Below are 26,234 nucleotides of genomic sequence, written 5' to 3' on the forward strand. Positions count from 1 at the left end.
AAAGATAAATTCCAGTTTCGGTAACGATCTCAAAATGGCTTTTTACAGAATCTAATATAATGACCACCCAAGTGTCTGTTCGTATGAATAAAAAATATATGCCAAAGGATTCTGGGAGAAATTGTGTAATTGCTGAGAAATAAGCAAAATATGCGCGGATTCGGTCACTTCCGTCGGGTCTTTATTCCAGCAATAATAATACACTGTCCCACGTGTGCCTATCTGTGTTAGTGATCTTCAGTGTGAACGTTTTTCAGCGTACATTTCAAGATTTCACAAAGCTCAGTTTATGTAACTGTACCAGATCTAGGTCCTCGATGATATTCTGACAATTAAGCTCGGTTTTATAGACTTTCTCATGAAACCAGTGTTTACTGCAACTACTGGCATTTCTCTTTAACTAATAACACACACTTTTTAAAATGTAAGATAAAATACATTACCAATGACATTTTAAAAGAATTATAAATTTCTGTAGAAGTGAATATATACTGGAATTAAAAAAGTGAGAAGTTTAATGCAGCCTAAGACACAAATAGTTTACTTGAGTACTAGAGTTTTAGCAACAACAGCTACTTATCTCAGGACCCCATCTTTCAAAGGTTTGTGACTGATCATATCAATCACAGGTATCGAAATGTGATCAATATCATCATTCTTCATCTATATGTGTCTTGACTTTGTGTAAAAAAGAGCATGTTTGTAAACCAATCATGCTGGCAAAAGCATTCGTCTGTGATGTTTACAAAACAACCAACAGGACTTCTACATTCTAGATGAGGCTTTCCTTAGTTGAGATACAATTAAAACCAATATTGATTTTGATCTTAAGAGCACTTCTCATCTTTTGACTATACAACTGCAGCATACCTTCATCAAAATCAATAAAATGTTATAATGTAAACATATATTTTCTTTATTCCATCCAAACTGCAAGTGTAAATGTATATGCCCTCTAAATTGGGTTCATATGAACCATCAAAGAGATAAACATCAATGAACAACATATTAAAAGGTAAATGCTAATTTTGATAACGATATCAAAATGAGTTCGTACAGAATCCAATGAAATGACCACCAAAGTGTCTGTTTGTATAAATAATACGTATGTGCCAAAGGATTCTGGAAGAAATTATGTAATTGCTGAGAAATTAGCAAATAAGCACAGGAATCGGGTAGAGCGTCGGGCCCGACATTCAAAGCAATAATTATACACTGTCCCACGTGCGCTTATCTGTGTTGGGGATCTTCAGTCTGAACATTTTTCAATGTAGATTTCACAAAGTTCAGTTTAATGTAACTGTACCAGATCTAGATCCTCCATGATATACTGACAATTAAGCCTTAATTTACAGACTTTCTCATGAAATCAACTACTGGAATTTCTCTTTAACTTGCTGTCTTACCAAAAATATTACATAAAGTTTAAATTCATTATAAATTTTGAAACTGCATAACATCTTAAAACGATTGACAGACATGAAACAGCAATTTGTTCATGATTTGTTCATGATGTAAATGATTGTCGAAGTATAAAGATCTTTTTTTTTAATAATTTGGCGTTCAATCACAATAATATCAAACATTGGAAATGGGTTTCATTGATATATACAAGAAACATAAGATAACAAATATCTTTACTTAAAATACATGGAGTATTGGAAAAACATTGCACTTGACATGTTCCTAAAATGAGCTGTTCGAATTTTGGCAGAGTAAAAATATAATGCACTAGCACACATTCTCAGAATAAAATGATTTAGTTTGATCGCTTGAAATTTGTTTACTTAGAAAATGCAGCTTATTACAAAAAATGCTGTCAAAGATAAAAAAAAAAGAATTGATCATAATTCTTCAGCACTTTTTTCTCTTATTGAGTTCCATACAAAAGACAAGACACAAGGGAGCCCTTTCATAAAGCTGATTTTAAACCCAAGCAAGACTTTACGATGACCCTTTGTTGTGCTTTAACATATATCCCTACATAGCTGACTATGCACCATGTTCCAGGTATGTGTGAGTAAAGTCATGTGTATCTTGCAGAAAGCTTTATGAAAAACCACCTGAGCCCCAATACACAAAAGCTACTGTTATTGTACATTTGCAATTGGACGCCAAGTACCATGGTAATCATGCTTCAACAACCAATCAAAATCAAAGCTTTTTTTCAAATTACCACAATGAAACATTCCATGACAGATAGACTCAACAACCCATCAAAATCAATGATTTGATGGCAGTAACCATTTATGCCAATTTTTATAGAAACGTCTATGTAATGGATTTGGAGGGAAAGAAATATTGGAAAAATCCAAAACAAATCCAAGAGCATAGCTCAACCTTGATTCACAATGGTAAATACAGCACACTAAATTTTGCACATATTTGAAATAATGAAAACATCACCTAATTACAAAAATAATGTACTCTATGTTTCTTGATAAAGAACATCTGTTTTGATAACATAACTTACAAATACATTCACGAGGACAATTTGATCAAATTCTTCAGTGCATATACAATGATTGAGCGAGAATGAAGGCACTAAAGTTAACTAGAATTTCCACACATTCTATACTGTTTATCATTCTTACAAAATATTACATGGTAATGATTAAAAAAAGATGGGTTTACAACTTTCTTTAAACTGATGTTGCAGTTAACCATTTTCAGGCATTTTGACGAAGTGTTTCTTAGAAAACATGATTTAATGACAAAGTCTATATAGATTGATAGACATGACTACAGTAAAGTACATGTACAGGAACAGAAAGCATGAATGTGATACAATCATTTCAGAAGCAATATTGATATAACAACATGAAATATAATATTTGACATGTAACAGAACACATGGAATATGGTCGGAAAGAGACAGACACTTCCAGTGCACTATGAAATAAAAAAAATGTTTTTGAAAACTGTTTAAATATTCATATTAGCTATATTCTAAATATTTCTAAAAATTTTTAATTCATTTATACTCTGTTAGACCCATATTTAATCTTTTTCAAAGTATGAACATGAATAGGAAAATTAACGACTGTTGCGAATTTGGGGAGAAAAAGCTGAAACTGTGAGTTAAATATAGAGCTGCTACGAAGCCCTAATTATATAGTTTGGTAGGGCGGATATTACAACACATTAAGGCGACCTGCCTGAGCCTTCGATTTTACGTGTTTCTCGAGTTGTCAATAAATCTCTGCATCAGTGTTTACAAATGATTGCGCTATTTTTTCTTGTTCACAATAGCAATAATCAAAACACATTTTGAAGGTGCCATTGTGATTGGTTTGACACAAACAAACAATAGACCAGCATGCAAAGGATCACAGCCTTATATCTCTTTGTTTTGTTGGCAAATAAACTGAAATAAGGTAAAGGATCATTAAAGGGGAAGTTCACCCTGAAAAAAAGTTTATTGTAAAAATAGCAGAAAAAATAATAAAAAAATATTGCAGAAGGTTTGAGAAGATTTCATCAAATAATTAAAAAGTTATTAGAATTTAAATTATTTGATTTGTGACGTCATATGCGAGCAGCATTCCTACATAGCGAATGGTAAAAAATCAATGAAATGTCATTTTCTCAGAAAATTAAAAATGGTTTTCACTGCATTACGAAAATTTGTGTTTAAAAATGGATCTCATCTGACACCCCAATTTCAAATTCCAAGCTACTTTCACTCGCCCCCCCCCCCCCACATCCCCGATATCAACAAGGAATAGTTATCCTTAAGTCAACAACCACGCACTCTCCCAGATAATCCACTTTCCCCCAAGGAGAAGTGACCTTCATAAGGCCTGGCAGAGAGAGAGAGAGAGAGAGAGGGTGATTTTTTAAAACTTATTGTTATTTCGGCAATTGTGGGTCATTTTGCATCGTTCAAAATTTCATGTCGATCGTCATCTAAATTCCGAATCGTTTTTAGATATGCTAATGTCCTAAAACAAATAGAATACAAATTCATTCTTTCAAGATTAATGTCAGCCAGGAAGCTCTGAAGAGTTTGTTTATACTATTACGTAACAAGGACAGCTGCAATCCCACTCCATGCTGCTTATCAGCCTGTTGTGGTGGCAGGCATCGGTGTTATCGGCTCTTATCAGCAGCAGCAGTCACTAAATCGACCCCACCCCAGTTTAAACGCGAGAAATGCAACTTTTTTCCCAAAAAACTGAAATAGGGGTGTCAATACCCCACTTGAGATCCCATTGACTAACACGCAAGGCATTATCAGCAGTCAGATGAACCCCACCCCAGTTTAAACGAGAGCTCTCCCAAAATCTGAAATTGGGGTTTCAAATACCCCACCTGAGCTCCCATTGACACAACACGCAAGGCAATGGAGTTCCTGTGTTATAAGCTGGTGGGGTATTTTTTAAACACAGGATTCGCGTAATGGTAACTTTTGTATTTCATTAGACAAACTATTTCACACCCGATCATGAAAAGAAAACAAAATTAAGTTATCAGGAACCATACAAAATTTGAAATTCATACATTTTACATTACATAACACATGGGGCATCTGCTCGTTTATGACGTCTCAAATCCTAAATTTTGAACTCTAATAACTTTCTTACTCTTTAGCGGATTTTCCTCAAACCTTCACTAATATTTTTTATTATTTTTTCTGCTATTTTTACAACAAAGTTTTCTTCGGGGTGAACTGCCCCATTAATAGTCAGGACATTGGCCTGAGCATCAAATATTAACATCCATGTACAGGATAGGAAATTCCTGGTCTTTAAATCCACTTGGCACAAGCAGTCTCAGGCAAGGCATTTAATATCCATTGTTTCCTTTTACTCAGGTATATATATACAAATGACAATGAACAGCCTAAAGGCATAGGTTACTATAACAAAAAAATTAAAATTCATCCAGACACTTTCTAGATATTGCTGGCAGTAAAATCATCATTTACTATTGAAATCTCCTGGGGGATAAACACAAGGTAAGCTAGTGAATGGGATGCTATTAAGATGGAGGTAATGCCAGTCATCTTATATTTCACTCTTTTGAAGCACTAAAATAATCATTTTGGTGGCACAATTTTGTTATCTGGTCTTCATTTTTAAAACATGTCAGACACTAGCGACAAGTGGGACCTTACAGCTCACAGTTTTTAGAGTAATATCAATATGAGTTAAAAAGAATGATAACCATTTAACTATTCAAAGGAGGTATTTTGTTAACCATGATATTCTCATTTGATACAAGGTGAAAATTAACGTAGAGAAGGTTTACGGTTCACCATGCGTAATATGAACTAATATGAAGTGTTTGAGTAGTAGCAACCTGCTACTAATCAAACCATCGCTACTCCAGCCGTATTCAGCTCATCTCATCTGGTTTAGAGTCCTTTTGAGGACTTCACTCACTTTCAAGAAAAGAATACTTCTAATTTTCTCTTTTCATCCTTTCTCGTCTTTCCATTTCAATCTTTCTGCCTGTATTTCCTTCCCTTCTTCTTCATATCACACATAGTGAACCGTAAACCTTCTCCTCATTATAAACTCCACCACGGAAACCTACAAAGATCATCTGAATGTGCAAAATTCAAGGGGAATGCTTGAAGCTTGTAAATACATGAAATTCTACATCTATCCACCGGAATGAGTGTTAGAATCCCCTAATGACTTCATAAAAGATCAGCACACAACATAAAAATACAACTTTGTTGAACAAATTAAAGCTGCAAGAATTGCACATTGGATTTGAGTTGGTAAGTGACTGGCCAGGAGCACACATCAGTCTTAAATCTCTTGACGACCAATCAGAGTCTTGTTTATCATCTACAGTGAACAAAGAGAAAATAACTATCATTAGAAAGGTAATATTATGTCAATCTAATAGCACTTAGTAATAGGTGTAACAGTTACTTCGGGGCAAATATTTTTCATAGTTACCACTTATCATTATCAATAATAATAATAATAATAATAATAATAACAATGATAATAAATTGAACTTATATCACGCTAAATCCACTCTGTAGAGTGCTCAAGATGCTTCTCAAGAAATTTTAAAGGAAATTAAGAAGAATTGAACAGTTAGGTTAAACCTATTTAATATCTCCGGGAAGGCCGCTCCATAACTTAGATGATGGTTGGACATATTACCCCCCCCCCCCCGGGTTTTGGAAACTGTGGGGGTAACCAGAGAACTGGAATTGGAGGATCATATGCTGTTATTAACTAAATCCTCTTAATAAACATTATCTCCCCCTCTTTAACTTCTCAATTTCGTCTACCTCCTCTTCATTTTTCTTCTTTTCTCCTCATCGCGAGAATAATCAACCCCTAGCAATCTTCACGTTCCCTAATGTCTTCCGACAACAATCATTTGTTTGTATCCAAGGCAACCTCTCATGTGCATGGCAACAGAGCCTTTTCAGTTGTGGCTCCTACTGTATTTACTGGATTACCCCCCTCCCCCTCCTCGTGATTGCCCTTACCCTCATTATACATCAATCATTTCATTTGTATTTGGTATACTCACCTCATGTCAAGTTCTTGTACTTCCCTAAGATGATTAGAGCTTGGCTTCTTTTTTCTTTTTTTCTTTGATTTATCTATAAAAAAGATAACAAAATTCACCATTAAAAATCAAACACATGATCCTAATTTCATTGCAAAACAAACTAAAGCTATGTATTGCAGAGTTTTGTCAGGTACTAGGCGAATAATGAAAAAAACATAAGTTTCATGAAATAGGGCACACTCCAAAACCCTATTTCATTTGTGATTGATTCTGCAGAAATTTTTATTGTTTCGCTTTGAATTTTAAAAGATTTTCTCAAATCAACTTGGAATCAGATTTGACTACATCCTTCACAATATACAAATTACAATTTAATTCATTATTTATTAGTATGCATCTTAATATGTTAATAATGTCTACATCTTACAATTTGTTAGATGCACAGTTCGAATTTCTTTTTTTAAATAAAGCTTGGTTTAAAGAGGGAGATTAATTTTGTAATTATTCTTGCATGTTTAGATATAAAGCTGATATAAAAAATTAAAGAAATAATCTCTCCCTTTATACAAAGGGTAATTAAAAACTTGTTAAGTTTTTTCTGACTAACAATGCATCACAAAGTTATGTTTTACTGTAGTTGAACATTCACAACTGCATATGCGCCGTATAAACTAAAACAACATCAGCTCTAAAAATCAATGAAAACATGCTTTTCAAGAAAGGCACATTTGGAACTTGCCTTTGACATGCATTTATCGTATCATTTAAATGCAATTCTTTATGCAACATGCCCCAGATATTTTTCAATCTGGGGCAGATAATTAATTTCACAAAACTGAACTCTATACTGACAAGAATAAAATATCTTACCAACTATATTGTGCCGTATCGGTTCTAGAACATCAGGTCGTTGTCTTATCTGATCTTTCCCTTCTTTCCAATGATTTCTGGTGAGATAACAAACATTTAATAAAAAAAAATAATACACAATGTCATAATGAACATTTCATTATTTTCATACCACACCCATGCCCCCCCCTCTCTCTTTCATTCTTCTGCTTTCTATATAAAATTATATATTCATTGAATTTGATTTTTCCTTAATTTTTCTTGCTTCATTTCACCCATTTTGTGAAAAAATGTTATGAGAAAGTTGTGAAATTACACATTTTTTAAGATAAATTACCTCGGAGGAGGAACATGGAAAAAATTCTTACATTTCAAGGTCGGGAAACAAATCAGTAGAGTATGATATACATGCATATATATTTCTTTAATATTACACTGTTTGTTAAATGGACTTCCAAGTTTGTGCAGGTGCTGGTGTCATTCCTATCTTCAGATGTACAGGTCAAACTATTGACAGAATAAAGTATGAAATAATTAATCAGATGAATGAATAAACAATTCAAAATATTCTGTCAAGTTATGAATTTCCAAATCAACAATGTAAAATAAGAAAGAAAGACAGTCGATTATTATACCTGGGGTGGACTTAACGTTTAAAAATGTTAAAAATAAGAGGAGACTTTTCTTACTCCCATGATTCCCATGTGAGAGACGATGATCTTTGTTGAACAAACCCAGCAGGGAGTGGTACTGATAGCTCACCCGGTGAATCTAAAAAAAAAAATCAAACAAATAACAACAACAACAATAATAACAATAATTATAATAATAAAATAATAGTAATAAAGAGGCTTTAATAGGAGAAAGTTATAATTTGAAAACAATATGAGTTTAAGATTGCATGCTTGATCTGTAATGAAATAATAAGTCAGAAAAAATTGGAACCAAATTTGGAATAATAACAATAATAATGATAACAATAATGGTAATAATAATAATGATAATAATAGATAACTTTTATATAGCACTTAATAGAATATTTTCAAGAATTACAAACTATTATATTAGCCCTCGTTAAAACAGATACCGTGATCAGGTGCTCGAGCATTCAAGGAATTCTTTCCTACCAGGTAGGGAGGAGAATGTCAAATGTCAATAAATGGTTTACCAAAAGACAGGAGTGCTATATAAAAGATATCACATTGCATTTTCACTATCTCTAATACTGTTATAGATAATCATTATTCTTTTTTAATTATCTCTTCCAATTTATGATTGTACTAAAGTAGAAAAAGAGGGAATATTGACCAATGTCCTATATTTTTTTTCAGACATGGACAACTTATCATAAAAAAAATTATTCAGATTTTTAATCAATTCAAAGAATAAATCAGTAAATAGAAAGCATGATTCCTTACTAAGCCTCCCAGTTTTCATTGAGATGGGTAACCAATGGGAATCATTTTTTTTTTCAATTATGTGATCGTTTTCTCTAAAAAGGAAGAGTTAATCCCCCTACCGAGTCTCCTAGGTTTGGCCGAGATAGGGGCAAGTTTCGGACTGTTTGGTCTTCCCATGAATCCATAGTGATCCAGACTAGTTGAAGCTCGTCCACCGGCCGATCCTCCAGATTTCCCCTGCTTATGGCCCCCTGATTAAAAAAAATCAACAAATATGAAGAGATCGGTTCAACAACGTATTTAAATAAAAATTTAGTTACTAATATCAGATTATCACTTTATCTTTCATTCAATGTAACAATAGCAATTATGTTCATATGAAGAGGTCATTGTTTCCAATGATATATTTACAAGATTTATCAAAAATAAAAGAAAAAAACAACTTTAGCTTCAATGATAACAGAACTGCAATAGAAAGAAATACAAAAATATAACCCCTGAATATTTAAAGACATTTCCTTAAAACAATATGGAGAATCACAACTATTTTCTGTCACAATACTGACAAGATATAAAGCAATATGATTCATTTTAAATAAATGAATTTCCTAACTTTTAATGACCTGTAATTTGAACTTATGAAATCAATGTGACAATCAATATCGAGCGTAAATCTATGATGAACAATGTAATTTAGATTGCAGTAAAGATTAATTGTAGATTCAGGGTATTCACAGTTCTGTATATAAGTACAGGCAATCGGTTTGGGCCTATCTTCATGTTACACTCCAAATGAGAGCCAATATAATACTTTACAGGAAACAGCCCCTTTCAGTAGAACAGAAATAAATTCCATTAACTAGGCAACAACCAGCACATTTCACAAGGCATTAAACAGATCAAGAACGGCGCCTGCTTTTTAGGACAGCCAAGCCCTCCTTTATTACAACGTTTTAACTTCATCCCTCTCCCCGCGTTCATTCTAAATCCCAAGTCTGAATAATTCATTAGCGTTACATGCATTGCACATTAACAACTGAGAAGGTAATAGGATTCAAATTCTCTTTCACTTTTTGGTGCATATAATTACTATACCACCTAGATGCTGTTAGCAATGTGATGACATCAATTTACTAAAAAGGATGGAGTAGATAGAAATATTCCACTCATTAGGGCCAATTTTCCATTCATCTGCGATTTGTGGAATATTTGCCTAAATTCTTGAAATATCTCGTTTTCCATTCTGCGCCATCCAATATAATATAAGTACTTCATATAACTGAGGACTAAACCACAAATGGAGTTAAATCTGGGTTTATTTATAAAAATGACATCCAATAATTTCAAAATCCATTTCAGACCCCTACCTCCTGGGCTCTTCTGTGCCTCTAGGATTTCTTTAGCTTGTTGTTGAAGAACCTCTGCATTCGGCAAAGCCCTAAAGAATGGCTTGACAAGGAGTGAGGATCCATCATGTAGGTTTTGAATATTTATTTTTGGAGAGTCTTCATCTCTACCTTCCTTCCTACCACCTACAAAGACAAAAGATCAAAGTAATGATAATACTAATCATAATAATCATAATAATAACAATAATAATAATAACAACAATAATAATAATAATAATAATAACAATAAAAATGATAATTATAATACTACTACTACTACTACTACTAATAATAATAATAATGATAATAATGATAAATAATAATAATGATAATAATGATAATAATAACATTACTCAACATAACTCAACATTTAGTGGCAGATCAAGGGTTTTGTAATATAGGGAGCACAGGACAATTTTTAAAACAGAGGGGGCAAAGACAATATCATAGACATAATAATATCACTGAGAAATTTTGTATGATATAAATTATATGCAATATGCCACTGCTGAACATTTAATACAAATGGTTCTTAGCTGCATTAGCACTGGGTTTTTTACAAGAGATTTTAATAAATATGATGTCATGAATTTTCTGCCTCTGGTCACATCTACCTAAAGAAAAATTATAGAATAAAAATCCTCACAAAAATTGTTAATTCCTTCCATTCCCAAATAGTGCATAATCATGTTCTGATATATTAAATTATAATAAGATAATCTCATTAAAATCTTTTATAAGCCAATATGTAAACATCATTGAGCAAAAAATAATTATAACATAAAAAATACTACGTACAAACAATGCAGAGTGCAATATGCTTACAGATTTCACAAGGCATTATCATTTTTGATTTGTCTATTTAACTTGTGCTTTCCTTTAATCACTTTCACCATTATTCAACTCAGCTGGCTACTTGTATGAGCACATTTGTTTCACAATATATAGCTTTAATTCACATTTGAATTGAATTTTATCATACACAATATTCATGAAAAAAAGTTTCATAAACTTCAATTATGCAACAGATTAGGATTTACCTACATGTTCTGACACTAGAAAGTGCATATTTACATTATTAAATGTCTGTCTTCATCTATTATTAATCTAAGACATCACTCCTAGATACACACTCTCATCTAAAACATTTAATAGCAGCGCATCTGTTTCTGATGCTGATGACTGACAATGCATCAAGTCCTGTAATAGATGGATAAGCAAACACACAGCAGACATGATTTCTGTCACTTATGAGATAAAAAAAAAAACAGTGAATAAAATTACCTGATCCATTAGTAACCATGGTAACCTGGCTTTGATGAGAGCTAAGGGAGAGGTTATCCAGCAAGTCCTCATGCTTTGGGGAAGGGTAGCTAGAACCTAAATGCGGTTCAGACACAGCATGTTGCAGTTCACCTTCTGCAAGCTGTCTCCTTCGCAATTTCCTTCTATTCAAAATTTGCGTGTCGTGATTTGTTCTGCGGCGAAGATCACTCGTGGAATTCTGATCATCTGAAAGACTTTGTCCAACAGTGTCACTAGTTCTTGTTAAGTCTGCATTTTTATTTTTGTCCTCCAAGAGTTTGGGATCGCTCGTCATTACATCAAAACCTATCGCACCTTTTGTAGATCCCAGCTTTGTGGCTTCATTCTTTGATTTCAGTATGGATTCTGATTTCCTTGCGCTGCCCTCCTGTGGCAAACCACTGAATACATCTTGAAAGTTGCCATCCTGTTTGTTCTCTCCACTGCTGTACTGTGATTTAGCATTCTTTCTTTTGTCTAACCAGCTGGTGAGAAAGGCAAAACGTTTCTTCTTGACCCCATCTTTGGTTCCTTCCGATTCTGTAGGTTCTTCCGTCTCCTGGCCGAACCCACATTCTGTCCCTTTGAGTAGTTTTGTTGCCTCGCTCTTTCTGGCCTGGATGCTGTACTGGTGTGGCGTGCCCCCATCAAGGTCCACGGGTGAGGGACATACCCCTAGTTCCAGAAGCACCTTGACACAATTGACATGGCCTTTGACCGCTGCCCAATGTAAGGGTGTCCTATTGATGAATATAAGAAAACAAAGTCAGACATTGAAACAAATGGGTCTGAATAACTGTGAACATACTACATATCAAAGAGACGGTGTGTTAAATATCTTGCATTTACTACCTGCAGAAGTAACATTCTGACGCCTGTGCTTCTCAGCCAATCAAAATCAAAGAAAGTCGTTGATGGCAAATGTCAATGGAAATGCTCTCCATGTCAACAAGGCTTAGAACACAATTCAATCTCTTTTTGACTGCTAACTTTAAAAAATAAATTTCCAATCAATATGTCCTAGGCAGAGGATGCCTTTATACTGCATTGGTATGACATACTACAGGTCTATAACAAATCATATATTGAATCATACACCCAAAGGCTAAAAGCTTGCTATCATCAATCATTGCTATTAATTCATTTGTTTCTCTGGAGACAACAAAACTGAAAAAAAAGTTGTATTGGCCTGCAGAAGGATTAAAAACCAATTCATCATTTTGAAAGCTGTAGAGACTTTAAATGCCAAAGCTTTATGATAAATTGCAAATTTGATCACCTTTTCATTTGAAAATAACTTGAATATCAGCATTTTCAAACTACCAATGAATCGCATTCACTAGTATATCAATTTTAATCCATCTTTGGTTATTTCAACATTCGTGATAAAAGCATGTTGGTTGTAGCTTCATATGGTCTATTCTTAGCCATGAAGAACCTGTCGCAAAGCATTATGTCAACTGAGTTCACCCACTGCTGTTGTGGTGGCAGCGGTGGGATGCATACCCACATCATTTAACCGCCAAGAAACAATTAGCAATTACATGGTATATAATCAATGATCAATCACATGTAATATCATTATTGACTGAGTAGGTACTCCATTCAATACTTGGATAAGAAGTACTTTATTAAATATATTTCTTACCTTAGAAACATGTTCAAAATTGTTTTGAATTAAAAATTCAGCCTTTTACTTTGTAAGGGAAATCAAGCCCACACTCTTGAACAATTTGACCATTATACTGCCAACGCAAACAAATGCATAACTAGAATTTAATTTGTCATGCGGACGAATTAGGTGGTCTGTCTTTATTCTCACCATCGTAATCACTATTACCATGTTCATGCGGATCAATATGATCTTCATGATGACGACGGAATATTCATTATGGATGGAATACTTGTGAAAGACGGGAGATGATAAAGCACTGTTAAAAGGGTCTCTTTCATGTATGACAATACATGTGATATGAAACAAAGTAATTATAATATGTTTTATCTTGCGAAATTTTAACTTTTATACCATTAAATTGTCACGAAGGATCATGTACGAGGTGGTAAAAAGAAACAAAAATGGAAAAAAAAATCTTGTTTACCCCAGGACTCGAACCTGCGCCCCTGTGAAAGCAAATCAAATGCGTTATCCATTGAGCCACGATATTCCCCATAGAGAATACACGTAAGCAATTTTGAGAATTACAATTCCAATTTTGCAAACGAAATACGGGCATGATCCCGGCATCTGATAAAAAAATGGAGGCACATTTTCGAAAGCTTAGAATCTCGGCTACAACATACTAAAAGCTCAGGGAAAACTGACAAGAAACAATGGAGATATGGCTCACGAAATAGAGGAATGTCGAATCTAGTTTTGAGAAAAGGTCATGTCCCATAGAGATTACACGCAAAATACATGTGATATGAAAAAAGTAATTATAATCTGTTTTATCTTGCTAAATTTAAACTTTTATACCTTTTAATTATCATAAAGGATCATGTAAGAAGTGGCAAAAAGAGAAAAAAAATGAAAAAAAAAATCATCTTGTTCACCCCAGGACTCGAACCCGCGCCCTTTAGAAAGCAGTCAAAGCCACGATATTCCCCATAGAGAATACACGTAAGCAATTTTGAGAATTACAAGTCCAATTTTGCAAGTGAAATACGGGCATGATCCCGGCATCTGATCAAAAAATGAAGGGCACACTTGCGAAAGCTTAGAATCTCAGCTACAACATACTAAAAGCTTAAAGAAAACTGACAAGAAAAAATGGAGATATGGCTCACGAAATAGAGGAATGTCGAATCTAGTTTTGAGAAAAGGTCATGTCCCATAAAGATTACACGCAAAATACATGTGATATGAAAAAAGTAATTATATCTGTTTTATCTTGCTAAATTTAAACTTTTATACCTTTTAATTATCATAAAGGATCATGTAAGAAGTGGCAAAAAGAGAAAAAAAATGAAAAAAAAAATCATCTTGTTCACCCCAGGACTCGAACCCGTGCCCTTTAGAAAGCAGTCAAAGCCACAATATTCCCCATAGAGAATACACGTAAGCAATTTTGAGAATTACAAGTCCAATTTTGCAAGTGAAATACGGGCATGATCCCGGCATCTGATCAAAAAATGAAGGGCACACTTGCGAAAGCTTAGAATCTCAGCTACAACATACTAAAAGCTTAAAGAAAACTGACAAGAAAAAATGGAGATATGGCTCACGAAATAGAGGAATGTCGAATCTAGTTTTGAGAAAAGGTCATGTCCCATAAAGATTACACGCAAAATACATGTGATATGAAAAAAGTAATTATATCTGTTTTATTTTGCTAAATTTAAACTTTTATACCTTTTAATTATCATAAAGGATCATGTAAGAAGTGGCAAAAAGAGAAAAAAAAAATGAAAAAAAAATCATCTTGTTCACCCCAGGACTCGAACCCGTGCCCTTTAGAAAGCAGTCAAAGCCACAATATTCCCCATAGAGAATACACGTAAGCAATTTTGAGAATTACAAGTCCAATTTTGCAAGTGAAATACGGGCATGATCCCGGCATCTGATCAAAAAATGAAGGGCACACTTGCGAAAGCTTAGAATCTCAGCTACAACATACTAAACGCTTAAAGAAAACTGACAAGAAAAAATGGAGATATGGCTCACGAAATAGAGGAATGTCGAATCTAGTTTTGAGAAAAAGTCATGTCCCATAGAGATTACACGCAAAATGAGGAAAAATGACATGCCTCTTTTCATCGCTGTTTTACGCAATGATGCGTTTCTCAAAATGAAAATTTATGCTAACTGAGGAGAAAGAATACATTCTAAACTACAACATATCGAAATCTGGGCGAAAAACGATCTATATTCGAGAAGTTACAACCAAATTTGCATAAATTTGATGACGTCATTTTTGAAAAAATGTAATTTTTAGTTTAGGAGCCATTTTGATGACGTCATGATATAATTTAGGGACAATGGTGACATGAAATCAAATCTGCAACTAATACTCTATCGATATATGAAAAAAAAATTGGGGGTCAACGGACTATTTAAAGAGCTACAGTGAATTTGCAATAGGCATGTTTTTGCCCATATATGGCCTATAGTGAGAGCTCGCGCGCACACGTGCTGCAAACTTTAACGGGGGTTGATTTCGTTATTATTGGTCATAGAGAGCTAAATTGGGTATCAAATTGCTCACAATTATATTATCAATGCAATGGTGTAAAAAAAACGGTGTTTTTGTACTGCGTTAAGGCATTACGCGCGGAAACGCGCGCAAATTTTTGAAATACTTAGAATGACCTCAAACGTACTCTAGTTTGGTCAAAAAGTGATTTTGAGCATTTTTAAATTTTGACGCGCGCATACGTGCGCGTCGTGACCTGCAGGTGACCTTTGATGACATGATTTGATGAATCTTGACCTGAAGTTGATGTGATGTAAATATTGTTAATTTTTGATAATTGATAATGGAGATATGATTGATAATGTGATTTTACAAAATGGCGCCTAGATGACGTCATCATGACCTGATGACCTTGAAAAGCTTATTTTGACGTGTCCATGACAGATCCTATGAATGACATGAAATTCAATGAAATTGACCAAGTCCATTTTGAGATATCTTGGCGACAAGAAAATCCGTAAAAATAAAGAAAGAAAGAAATAAGAAAATTCTGACGAAATTAAGAGGTGATCTGTCAAAGACAGACCACCTAATTACCATGTCTCACCATTAGTGCTGCATTGCACATCTCTGCAACTCATGATTTAAAGGTAAATTCGAGATGAAATGCTTAAAAACAACATTCATGAATGAATACAAAGATTGTTTAAGCATGACATCACAGTAAAACTGTAAAGTAAGATACTATTTTTTTTCACCATACATTGAAATGAAAACCAGCCCCAGGGCCCATGAGTTGCATTTACTGCAATGCAGAAAATCATATGATCAAGTGAAACTTATGTTGTGTTTAATTTTCAGAGTTCCTTTTGATTACAACTCCTTCTCCAACAGACACCTGGAAGGTGCTTCATGAAGCTGTTCATATCTTACAAGCGACTTTATGAACGACTGTGATCCTTACTTGTGGTTAATTATATACACTAGATTTTCATTGGTGGTGATTTAGTTCCGAAAGGAAGGATCAACAGTCATAGTCAGTTCATAAAGTCATTCATAACCTACATACGACTTTATGAAATACCCATCTGGTGTGGAACTCGGTTTGTGAGAAAGCCATATAGCTAACATACCTTTCATCTGGATCTAAGGCTTCAAAGTCTACATTGGGAATCTGAGCAAACTCTAACAAGATTTCATGGTGTCCAGCAGCAGCTGCGAGATGAACACAAGTCTTTCCTGTAGCCTCTGTTGAGTTGATGAGTGGGGCACCCCCACTATGGCACTTGGCCATGACAGAACTGCAAACTAGACATCCGTTCTAGGAAGACATAAAACAAATTAAAAGGTTATTTTGAGAAATTTGGTATAGAATATTGGCTTAGTAAATTACATTCTGGATACAGCAGGGAGAGAGCAAAAGAAATCACAAGACTCATGATGCTCCATGGAGAACAAAAGGAATTCAAAATTATCCCAAAATACTTATATGCAATGAAATTATCTTCAGAAAATGGTTTAGATGGTGAATTATTGAATGCATATTTTGATTTTCTAAACTAGCACATCAATGATGTGGAGCACATCCGGCATCTCGCAACAAAATTTAACACAATTTTAATGTCAGCCCAGTTGACACTGTAGTGAATTATATTGGTGACATAAATTGAGGATATAGAATTGAAATTGATGAAGAAATGACATAGAAGCATTATTTGTGATCTATGAATAAATTTCATATGAATCCTTTTTTTTATAAATAATAATCTAGTCAAAGTTTCTTAACTCTGTGTAGAACCTTGGTGAACCTAATGTGGCTTTCAGATGGAACAAAAATAACCAAAATTAATCAACAAATAAATAAGTAATTTTTGTGAGTTTTGAAAATATATGAATAAATGAGCATATTTAATGAGTTTCAAAATTCTATGTTGAAATTTTGTATAACCACCTTTAGTTATCATATAAAGCAAAAAAAATTGAAATTGATCAGCAAATGAAGAAAAAACATTTTTTTTGATTTATGAATAAATTTTGCATAAATTAGAATAAATAATTTCCATACAAAATTTCAAAGTTTTGTGTACAAGTTTGGAGAACCTCATGCAGCTCTACCAGATGGAAGGAAAATAATCAAAATCTGTCAACAAATAAAGAAGAAGAGGCATTTTCTGTGATTTCTGAATAAATTTTGCATAAACTAGCATAAGTAATTTTCTACTGAAAATTTCAAAATTCTGTGTAGAAGTTTGGTGAACCTCATAAAGTTCTACAGGATGAAAGAAGAAAAAAAGTAAAAATCGGTCAACAATTAAAGAAGAAAAAGCATTTTATGTGAATTCTTAAAAATATGAATAAATTAATTTTGCATAAATTAGCATAAAAATTGTTTTAGTCAAAATTAAAAAATCCTGTGTAGAAGATTGGTGAACCTAATGAAGCTCTACCAGGTGGAAGAAAAAAAATCAAAATCGGTCAACAAATAAAGAAGAAGCATCATCTTATGTGAATTTTCAAAAATATGCATAAATTAATTTCGCATAAATTAGCATAAAAATTGTTCTAGTCAAAATGTTCAACTTCCTGTGTAAAAGATTGGTGAACCTCATGAAGCTCTACCAGGTGGAAGAAAAAAAATCAAAATCGGTCAACAAATAAAGAAGAAGCATCATCTTATGTGAATTTTCAAAAATATGCATAAATTAATTTCGCATAAATTAGCATAAAAATTGTTCTAGTCAAAATGTTCAACTTCCTGTGTAAAAGATTGGTGAACCTCATAAAGCTCTACCAGATGGAAGAAAAAGAATCAAAATCGGTCAACAAATAAAGAAGAAGAAGCATTTTATGTGAATTTTTAAAAATATGCATAAATTAATTTTGCATAAATTAGCATGGGAATTGTTCTGGTCAAAATTTCAAAATTCTGTATAGAAGTTTGGTGAACCTCATGAAGCTCTACCAGATGGAAACAAAAAATTCAAAATCAGTCAACAAATACAGAAGAAGAAGCATTTTTTGTGAATTTTGAAAAGTGCACATAAATTTAGCATATTTAATGAATTTCAAAATTCTGTGTAGAAGTTTGGTGAACCTCATAAAGTTCTACAGGATGAAAGAGGAAAAAAAGTAAAAATCGGTCAACAATTAAAGAAGAAAAAGCATTTTATGTGAATTTTCAAAAATATGCATAAATTAATTTCGCATAAATTAGCATAAAAATTGTTCTAGTCAAAATGTTCAACTTCCTGTGTAAAAGATTGGTGAACCTCATAAAGCTCTACCAGATGGAAGAAAAAGAATCAAAATCGGTCAACAAATAAAGAAGAAGAAGCATTTTATGTGAATTTTTAAAAATATGCATAAATTAATTTTGCATAAATTAGCATAAGAATTGTTCTGGTCAAAATTTCAAAATTCTGTATAGAAGTTTGGTGAACCTCATGAAGCTCTACCAGATGGAAACAAAAAATTCAAAATCGGTCAACAAATACAGAAGAAGCATTTTTTGTGAATTTTGAAAAGTGCACATAAATTAGCATATTTAATGAATTTCAAAATTCTGTGTAGAAGTTTTGAATCCCCCACCTAGTGCTACCATATAAAGCAAACAGAATTAAAATCGAACTTGAAATGGCGAAGAAGTAGCATTTTGAAATTGTGGACGGACGACGGACGACAGATGACGGACCCCACGCCAGGGCATATGGTCATCTCGCCCTTCAGGCCGAATGAGCTAAAAAGTAGTAATTGTGATAGGAACTGAAATGAGATCAGCCTCAAGTGATGATCTTTGTTTTTTTTTTTTGGGGGGGGGGTACATGATGCATTTAAAACCTCATGTATTCTTTCATATTGGACATCTGCAGGCAGTTTACATTTCTGTCAGCTATAACCAAAATGATTACTACCAATATCTGGTTAGGCCTGTGTTCGCTATCTCAGGTATTTACTTCTGAAATAATGCAATTAGTGATAAGCTAGAAAAACTATTCAGATCTTATTGAAACACCTTTAAGAATTTGATTTGAGGATGTCCAAACTAATGTCAGACACTGAGCCTTGGTCTGAGTCTCATGACCACATGCTTATCACAGTTGCCCTTGCCCGATTGAATCTGGGAATCTGGCATACATCGAACATAATAACAAAAATTCACAGTAACATATTGCTGAAAGAAAAGTTATCACATATTTGAAAGCAATTACTTCATCCAATTCATCATTTTTGTTCAGTAATATGAAGTGTTCCTAAATGGACTGATGTGAAAAATTGTGAATAGTCCGTTTGGTCAGACATTCTGTCATATGCTCTCATGGCAAACTGAACATATATACTTCTTATGCTGCTCCCTGGAACTCAAATATTTGCTAGAGATAGACACCACACTGTAAAAAAAGGAATATTCCAGTATGGCGAGATGGTAACCATAACAACAATTACAAGGGCTGTTAAGTACACGTGCAGAGGCATAATGTGCATGTGTGTATTGGTGGGATGATAATTGTAATGCTTAAAAGGATAAATCCTGTCACAGGCTTATTCTATAAAAGGAGTGATATTGATGCCAATCGATAAAGCCAGAGACACCTACTCCGGGCCATACAGAATGCTTATGTCTATGGACTCAAATGGGAACTGGGGTGGTATTCTGAAAATTGTCTTAACTTTTCTCTTAACTTTTCTTGTAAGTCAGCAAGATAACAGCGCGCTAAAATTCTCTTAAATTGGTATTCTGAAAATTGTCTTATCTCTGTAAGGACGTCCATTTTTTTTCTCTCTGACATGCCCAATATTCTGTCATCAACTAATTATTAAGCTTGATATATGCTTAGGCCAACCAATAGAAGCATCTCTTCTTAAAAATAATGAAGTGCATTGTTGATATGAGGCGTAATTTCCTTTGCGCCCCCGACACTTATGCTTATGCGCTTCTGTGCTAAAAATACACTTGGCTCTTCTCAAAGATATATTTTCTCTGAAAAGATTCATCATCTCGAACACCAATTTGTAATTGCTGAAAAGTCTACCAATCCGTCATTATAATGTCTTTTGAATGTCTCCTTTTGTAAAACATGATGTTCTTGCGGGATGCAGCAAGAAATAATTATTGCAGACGGGCAAATATCGCATGCAACAATAAGTTACAATAGCCCCCAACTCTTGTAAATTTTATTGTATTTTCCAAGAAAGTTAAGAGAACGTAAAGATAAGAGAATTTTCGGAATACCTTGTAACTCGATATTTTATCTTGCGCACAGACATAACATGCGCCAATTAGACATTTACGCATTATCTAAATATCTGACATCATACGCACTCAGTGAAAGTTACAAGAAAAGTTAAGACAATTTTCGAGGCTAGAATACGGATTTTATTGTAACTCTAAAGATACAAGAATATTTCTCTTAAGACAATTTTCAGAATACGGCCCCTGGGATGTAATGTATATTCATGAAAGCAATGCATTATCTATTTGACCAATCAGGGTGGTCTTTTTGATCTCCAATCCAGTGCCTATATCTAATGGGATAATGAGTTAAGTCATCTCTGGCTTTCCATACTTTAACAAAAGTAACAAAGTGATAGAAATTACTTTCCAATTTAAACTCAAAGTTTTCTTAGGGCAAGGTTTGGGAAAACAGCTTTGGGAAGTTTCGGCTGCATCATTTACTTTCAAATTGCAATTATACACATCTTGTCAAAGAGCTATATTCTTCTTGCGTTTCCTGCCAATCAGTTCTGAACTTCAGATTGCTTGTGACAGTTCATTCGTAAGTACAGACACAATCTAAATGCCTAGTCGAAAACTTGCTTTTCACCATTATGTCCCCCTCCAATTTTCTCTTAGTTCAGAAACCATCTACATTCCAGGGATCCATTTCATAAAACTTGCAATAACAGTTATAAGCTACTGAAATCATTCAACCTGATTAGCCGATGGTAAATTTGTTATAGAAATTGTGCATTTGATATTGTAACAAGCCTTTATGAAACAGATCCCTGTGGGATGTTGCACAAAGATTTAAGTATGAGTCGCACTTTATCTAGTTGCGTGCAGCATAAAAGGCATGGCAGTATTGGTCAGATCATGCCAAGAGGACGCGAACTACGGTGTATTGATCGATATGGCCCCCCCCCCTTTATTTCCCTGTCTAGCATGTCTTAATGTATACTACGTCCATTTAACCACTTTAGTGAATGTCATGTGAAAATGAAAAAGTAAAAGTCTACAGATCTGCATCCCTCATCTACCCTGCTTAAAAAAATACCACATATATCAGTAACATCACAGTCTACTATTAAAGAACATGCACACTGAAAACTTGCAGATAGATCTTTAAAGGGGAAGTTCACCCTGACTAAAAGATTATTGTAAAAATAGCAGAAAAAAATATTAAAAACATTGCCGAAGGTTTGAGAAAAATGTATCAATCAAAGAATAAAAGAGTTATTTGAATCTTAGTTAATTGAACTGTGACATCATATGCGAGTAGCTTTCTTACACGGTATGGTAAAAATCAATGAAATGCCGTTTCCTCTGAAAACTGAAATTGTTTTTACTGTTCCTTCAGTATATCAATAGACAAATCATTTTACCCCTTGCTAAAATAAAAACAAAAATAAGTCATCACGAACCATTAAAAGATGAAATTTATGCAAATTTTATTACATAACATATGGGGCAGCTGCCCATTTATGACGTCACAAATCCAAAACTTTAAATTCAAATAACTTTCTGAATTGTTAATGGATTTTCTCAATCTTCACCATTATTTTTGAATTATTTTTTCTGCTACTTTTACAACAAACTTTTCTTCAAGGTAAACTTCCCCTTAATAGGTAAAAGGCAATAGTTGCAGCAAACAATTATTAATTATATATGAAAGTCTTTTAAATCAACCAGGGTATTTGTAAAAAAAATGATCTAAGTAAAATCATGAAATCTTAGCTCAAAATTAATAATTATGATGATCACTAACACAGAAAAGCATATGTGGGACCATAGGCAGCAGAAGCGGGGGACCTGTCCCCCCTCCCCTAAATTTCAGGTGGAGGGGACGGTCCCCCCCCTAAATTTTTTGTTGAGAACCTCTTTTTTTTTTGCTTGTCAATTTTATTTCCTGTGTCCCTCCTAAATGCAGGTGGATTGCCCCTCCTAAAATTTTTGCCTTCCGCCGCCAATGTGTGGGACAGTATTAATATTGCTTCGAAAAATACCTGACATTTGATGGAATTCCTTGCTTATTTTGCTAATTTCTCAGCAATTACGCATTTTCTTCCAGAGATATTTGGCACAATTTTTTTTATTTATACATACAAAAACTTTGGTGGTAATTTCAATGGATTCTGTTCAAACTCATTTTGAGATCGGTACAACTGGTATAATTTATCTTTAATAGATTTAGCTACATAAGGGGAAAAAACGTGGAATAGCAGAATTTAATAGAGATGCATCATCAAATGAGATTCTCCCCCATAAATCAAGTTTACTGGGCTGTTGTGCAAGCAGATATTTTTCATGATGAATATTTTAACATCTTTGACCAATTCATTATCTGTGTGAGACATTATCTTATTTTGATGGATTTCTCTTGGGGAATGGCCTTTTAAAACTACAAGATGAAAATAACTTTCCTATTGAATAAGAAAGTATTTCCAAAAACTTTGGAAATTTTCCAAAAATTTAAATTCAAATAACTTTCTGAATTGTTAATGGATTTTCCTCAATCTTCACCATTGTTTTTGAATTATTTTTTCTGCTACTTTTACAACAAACTTTTCTTCAAGGTAAACTTCCCCTTAATAGGTAAAAGGCAATAGTTGCAGCAAACAATTATTAATTATATGTGAAAGTCTTTTAAATCAACTAGGGTATTTGTAAAAAAAAATGATCTAAGTAAAATCATGAAATCTTAGCTCAAAATCAATAATTATGATGATCACTAACACAGAAAAGCATATGTGGGACCATAGGCAGCAGAAGCGGGGGACCTGTCCCCCCTCCCCTAAATTTCAGGTGGAGGGGACGGTCCCCCCCTAAATTTTTTGTTGAGAACCTTTTTTTTTTGCTTGTCAATTTTATTTCCTGTGTCCCTCCTAAATGCAGGTGGATTGCCCCTCCTAAAATTTTTGCCTTCCGCCGCCAATGTGTGGGACAGTATTAATATTGCTTCGAAAAATAACTGACATTTGATGGAATTCCTTGCTTATTTTGCTAATTTCTCAGCAATTACGCATTTTCTTCCAGAGATATTTGGCACAATTTTTTTTATTTATACATACAAAAACTTTGGTGGTAATTTCAATGGATTCTGTTCAAACTCATTTTGAGATCGGTACAACTGGTATAATTTATCTTTAATAGATTTAGCTACATAAGGGGAAAAAACGTGGAATAGCAGAATTTAATAGAGATGCATCATCAAATGAGATTTTCCCCCATAAATCAAGTTTACTGGGCTGTTGTGCAAGCAGATATTTTTCATGATGAATATTTTAACATCTTTGACCAATTCATTATCTATGTGAGACATTATCTTATTTTGATGAATTTCTCTTGGGGAATGGCCTTTTAAAACTACAAGACGAAAATAACTTTCCTATTGAGTAAGAAAGTATTTCAAACAGTATCCTGTCTTGATCAATGCTTTCTATCTAAAAAAAATAAAATATAGCCAAAGCATCGTGAAAGATAAGACAATCTCATTAGACAGCGTATTTATTTGGCTTATTGTTTGTCCTGAATATCCGGAAAAGTCCTGAATTTTTCAGCTTTCCTATTTCTTATTCTCCCAAAGTGACAGCTCTCTGTTGTCCATTATGTTTTACATGTGAAGGAAAGAAGATGTTCAATTTTTTTATACAAATTGACAAATATTTTTCCACATTCAAAACCTTGGGGAATACAGCTCACTGAGCTCAGAGCTCTTATAAATAATTTGAAAATAAACAAATCTGTACAAAATATTTTTTTCAAAATCTGTGGAGAAAACCATGCCTGGCATGGACTAAACTGACACTTAAGCTTAACCCATATTCCAAGACAAGGCAAAAGCAATTTTGTGTCTCGCCCACTTATGAAAATAACCAGACACTTATGCTTATGCGCTTCTGTGCTAAAAATACACTTGGCTCTTCTCAAAGATATATTTTCTCTGAAAAGATTCATCATCTCGAACACCAATTTGTAATTGCTGAAAAGTCTACCAATCCGTCATTATAATGTCTTTTGAATGTCTCCTTTTGTAAAACATGATGTTCTTGCGGGATGCAGCAAGAAATAATTATTGCAGACGGGCAAATATCGCATGCAACAATAAGTTACAATAGCCCCCAACTCTTGTAAATTTTATTGTATTTTCCAAGAAAGTTAAGAGAACGTAAAGATAAGAGAATTTTCGGAATACCTTGTAACTCGATATTTTATCTTGCGCACAGACATAACATGCGCCAATTAGACATTTACGCATTATCTAAATATCTGACATCATACGCACTCAGTGAAAGTTACAAGAAAAGTTAAGACAATTTTCGGAATACGGATTTTATTGTAACTCTAAAGATACAAGAATATTTCTCTTAAGACAATTTTCAGAATACGGCCCCTGGGATGTAATGTATATTCATGAAAGCAATGCATTATCTATTTGACCAATCAGGGTGGTCTTTTTGATCTCCAATCCAGTGCCTATATCTAATGGGATAATGAGTTAAGTCATCTCTGGCTTTCCATACTTTAACAAAAGTAACAAAGTGATAGAAATTACTTTCCAATTTAAACTCAAAGTTTTCTTAGGGCAAGGTTTGGGAAAACAGCTTTGGGAAGTTTCGGCTGCATCATTTACTTTCAAATTGCAATTATACACATCTTGTCAAAGAGCTATATTCTTCTTGCGTTTCCTGCCAATCAGTTCTGAACTTCAGATTGCTTGTGACAGTTCATTCGTAAGTACAGACACAATCTAAATGCCTAGTCGAAAACTTGCTTTTCACCATTATGTCCCCCTCCAATTTTCTCTTAGTTCAGAAACCATCTACATTCCAGGGATCCATTTCATAAAACTTGCAATAACAGTTATAAGCTACTGAAATCATTCAACCTGATTAGCCGATGGTAAATTTGTTATAGAAATTGTGCATTTGATATTGTAACAAGCCTTTATGAAACAGATCCCTGTGGGATGTTGCACAAAGATTTAAGTATGAGTCGCACTTTATCTAGTTGCGTGCAGCATAAAAGGCATGGCAGTATTGGTCAGATCATGCCAAGAGGACGCGAACTACGGTGTATTGATCGATATGGCCCCCCCCCCCCTTTATTTCCCTGTCTAGCATGTCTTAATGTATACTACGTCCATTTAACCACTTTAGTGAATGTCATGTGAAAATGAAAAAGTAAAAGTCTACAGATCTGCATCCCTCATCTACCCTGCTTAAAAAAATACCACATATATCAGTAACATCACAGTCTACTATTAAAGAACATGCACACTGAAAACTTGCAGATAGATCTTTAAAGGGGAAGTTCACCCTGACTAAAAGATTATTGTAAAAATAGCAGAAAAAAATATTAAAAACATTGCCGAAGGTTTGAGAAAAATGTATCAATCAAAGAATAAAAGAGTTATTTGAATCTTAGTTAATTGAACTGTGACATCATATGCGAG

At 33.8% G+C, this 26,234-nt stretch overlaps 1 protein-coding gene across 1 annotated transcript in view; it reads right to left on the reverse strand.

The window, feature by feature from the left end:
* Window positions 1-5,470: 5,470 nt before the first annotated feature.
* Window positions 5,471-26,234, reverse strand: part of LOC121425205 (ankyrin repeat domain-containing protein 55-like) — a 95,499-nt gene continuing 74,735 nt past the window's right edge. Inside the window, exons 6-13 of the mRNA XM_041621212.1 lie at window positions 16,698-16,885; window positions 11,411-12,171; window positions 10,106-10,270; window positions 8,858-8,989; window positions 8,028-8,109; window positions 7,360-7,436; window positions 6,508-6,580; window positions 5,471-5,801 (exon numbers count right to left, since the gene is read on the reverse strand). Coding sequence (XP_041477146.1) covers window positions 5,798-5,801; window positions 6,508-6,580; window positions 7,360-7,436; window positions 8,028-8,109; window positions 8,858-8,989; window positions 10,106-10,270; window positions 11,411-12,171; window positions 16,698-16,885 — 1,482 coding nt within the window. The 3' untranslated portion in view covers window positions 5,471-5,797. The remainder of the gene's footprint in view (window positions 5,802-6,507; window positions 6,581-7,359; window positions 7,437-8,027; window positions 8,110-8,857; window positions 8,990-10,105; window positions 10,271-11,410; window positions 12,172-16,697; window positions 16,886-26,234) is intronic.

This window comes from Lytechinus variegatus, chromosome 12, assembly GCF_018143015.1.
Source record: "Lytechinus variegatus isolate NC3 chromosome 12, Lvar_3.0, whole genome shotgun sequence".
NCBI lineage: Eukaryota > Metazoa > Echinodermata > Echinoidea > Temnopleuroida > Toxopneustidae > Lytechinus > Lytechinus variegatus.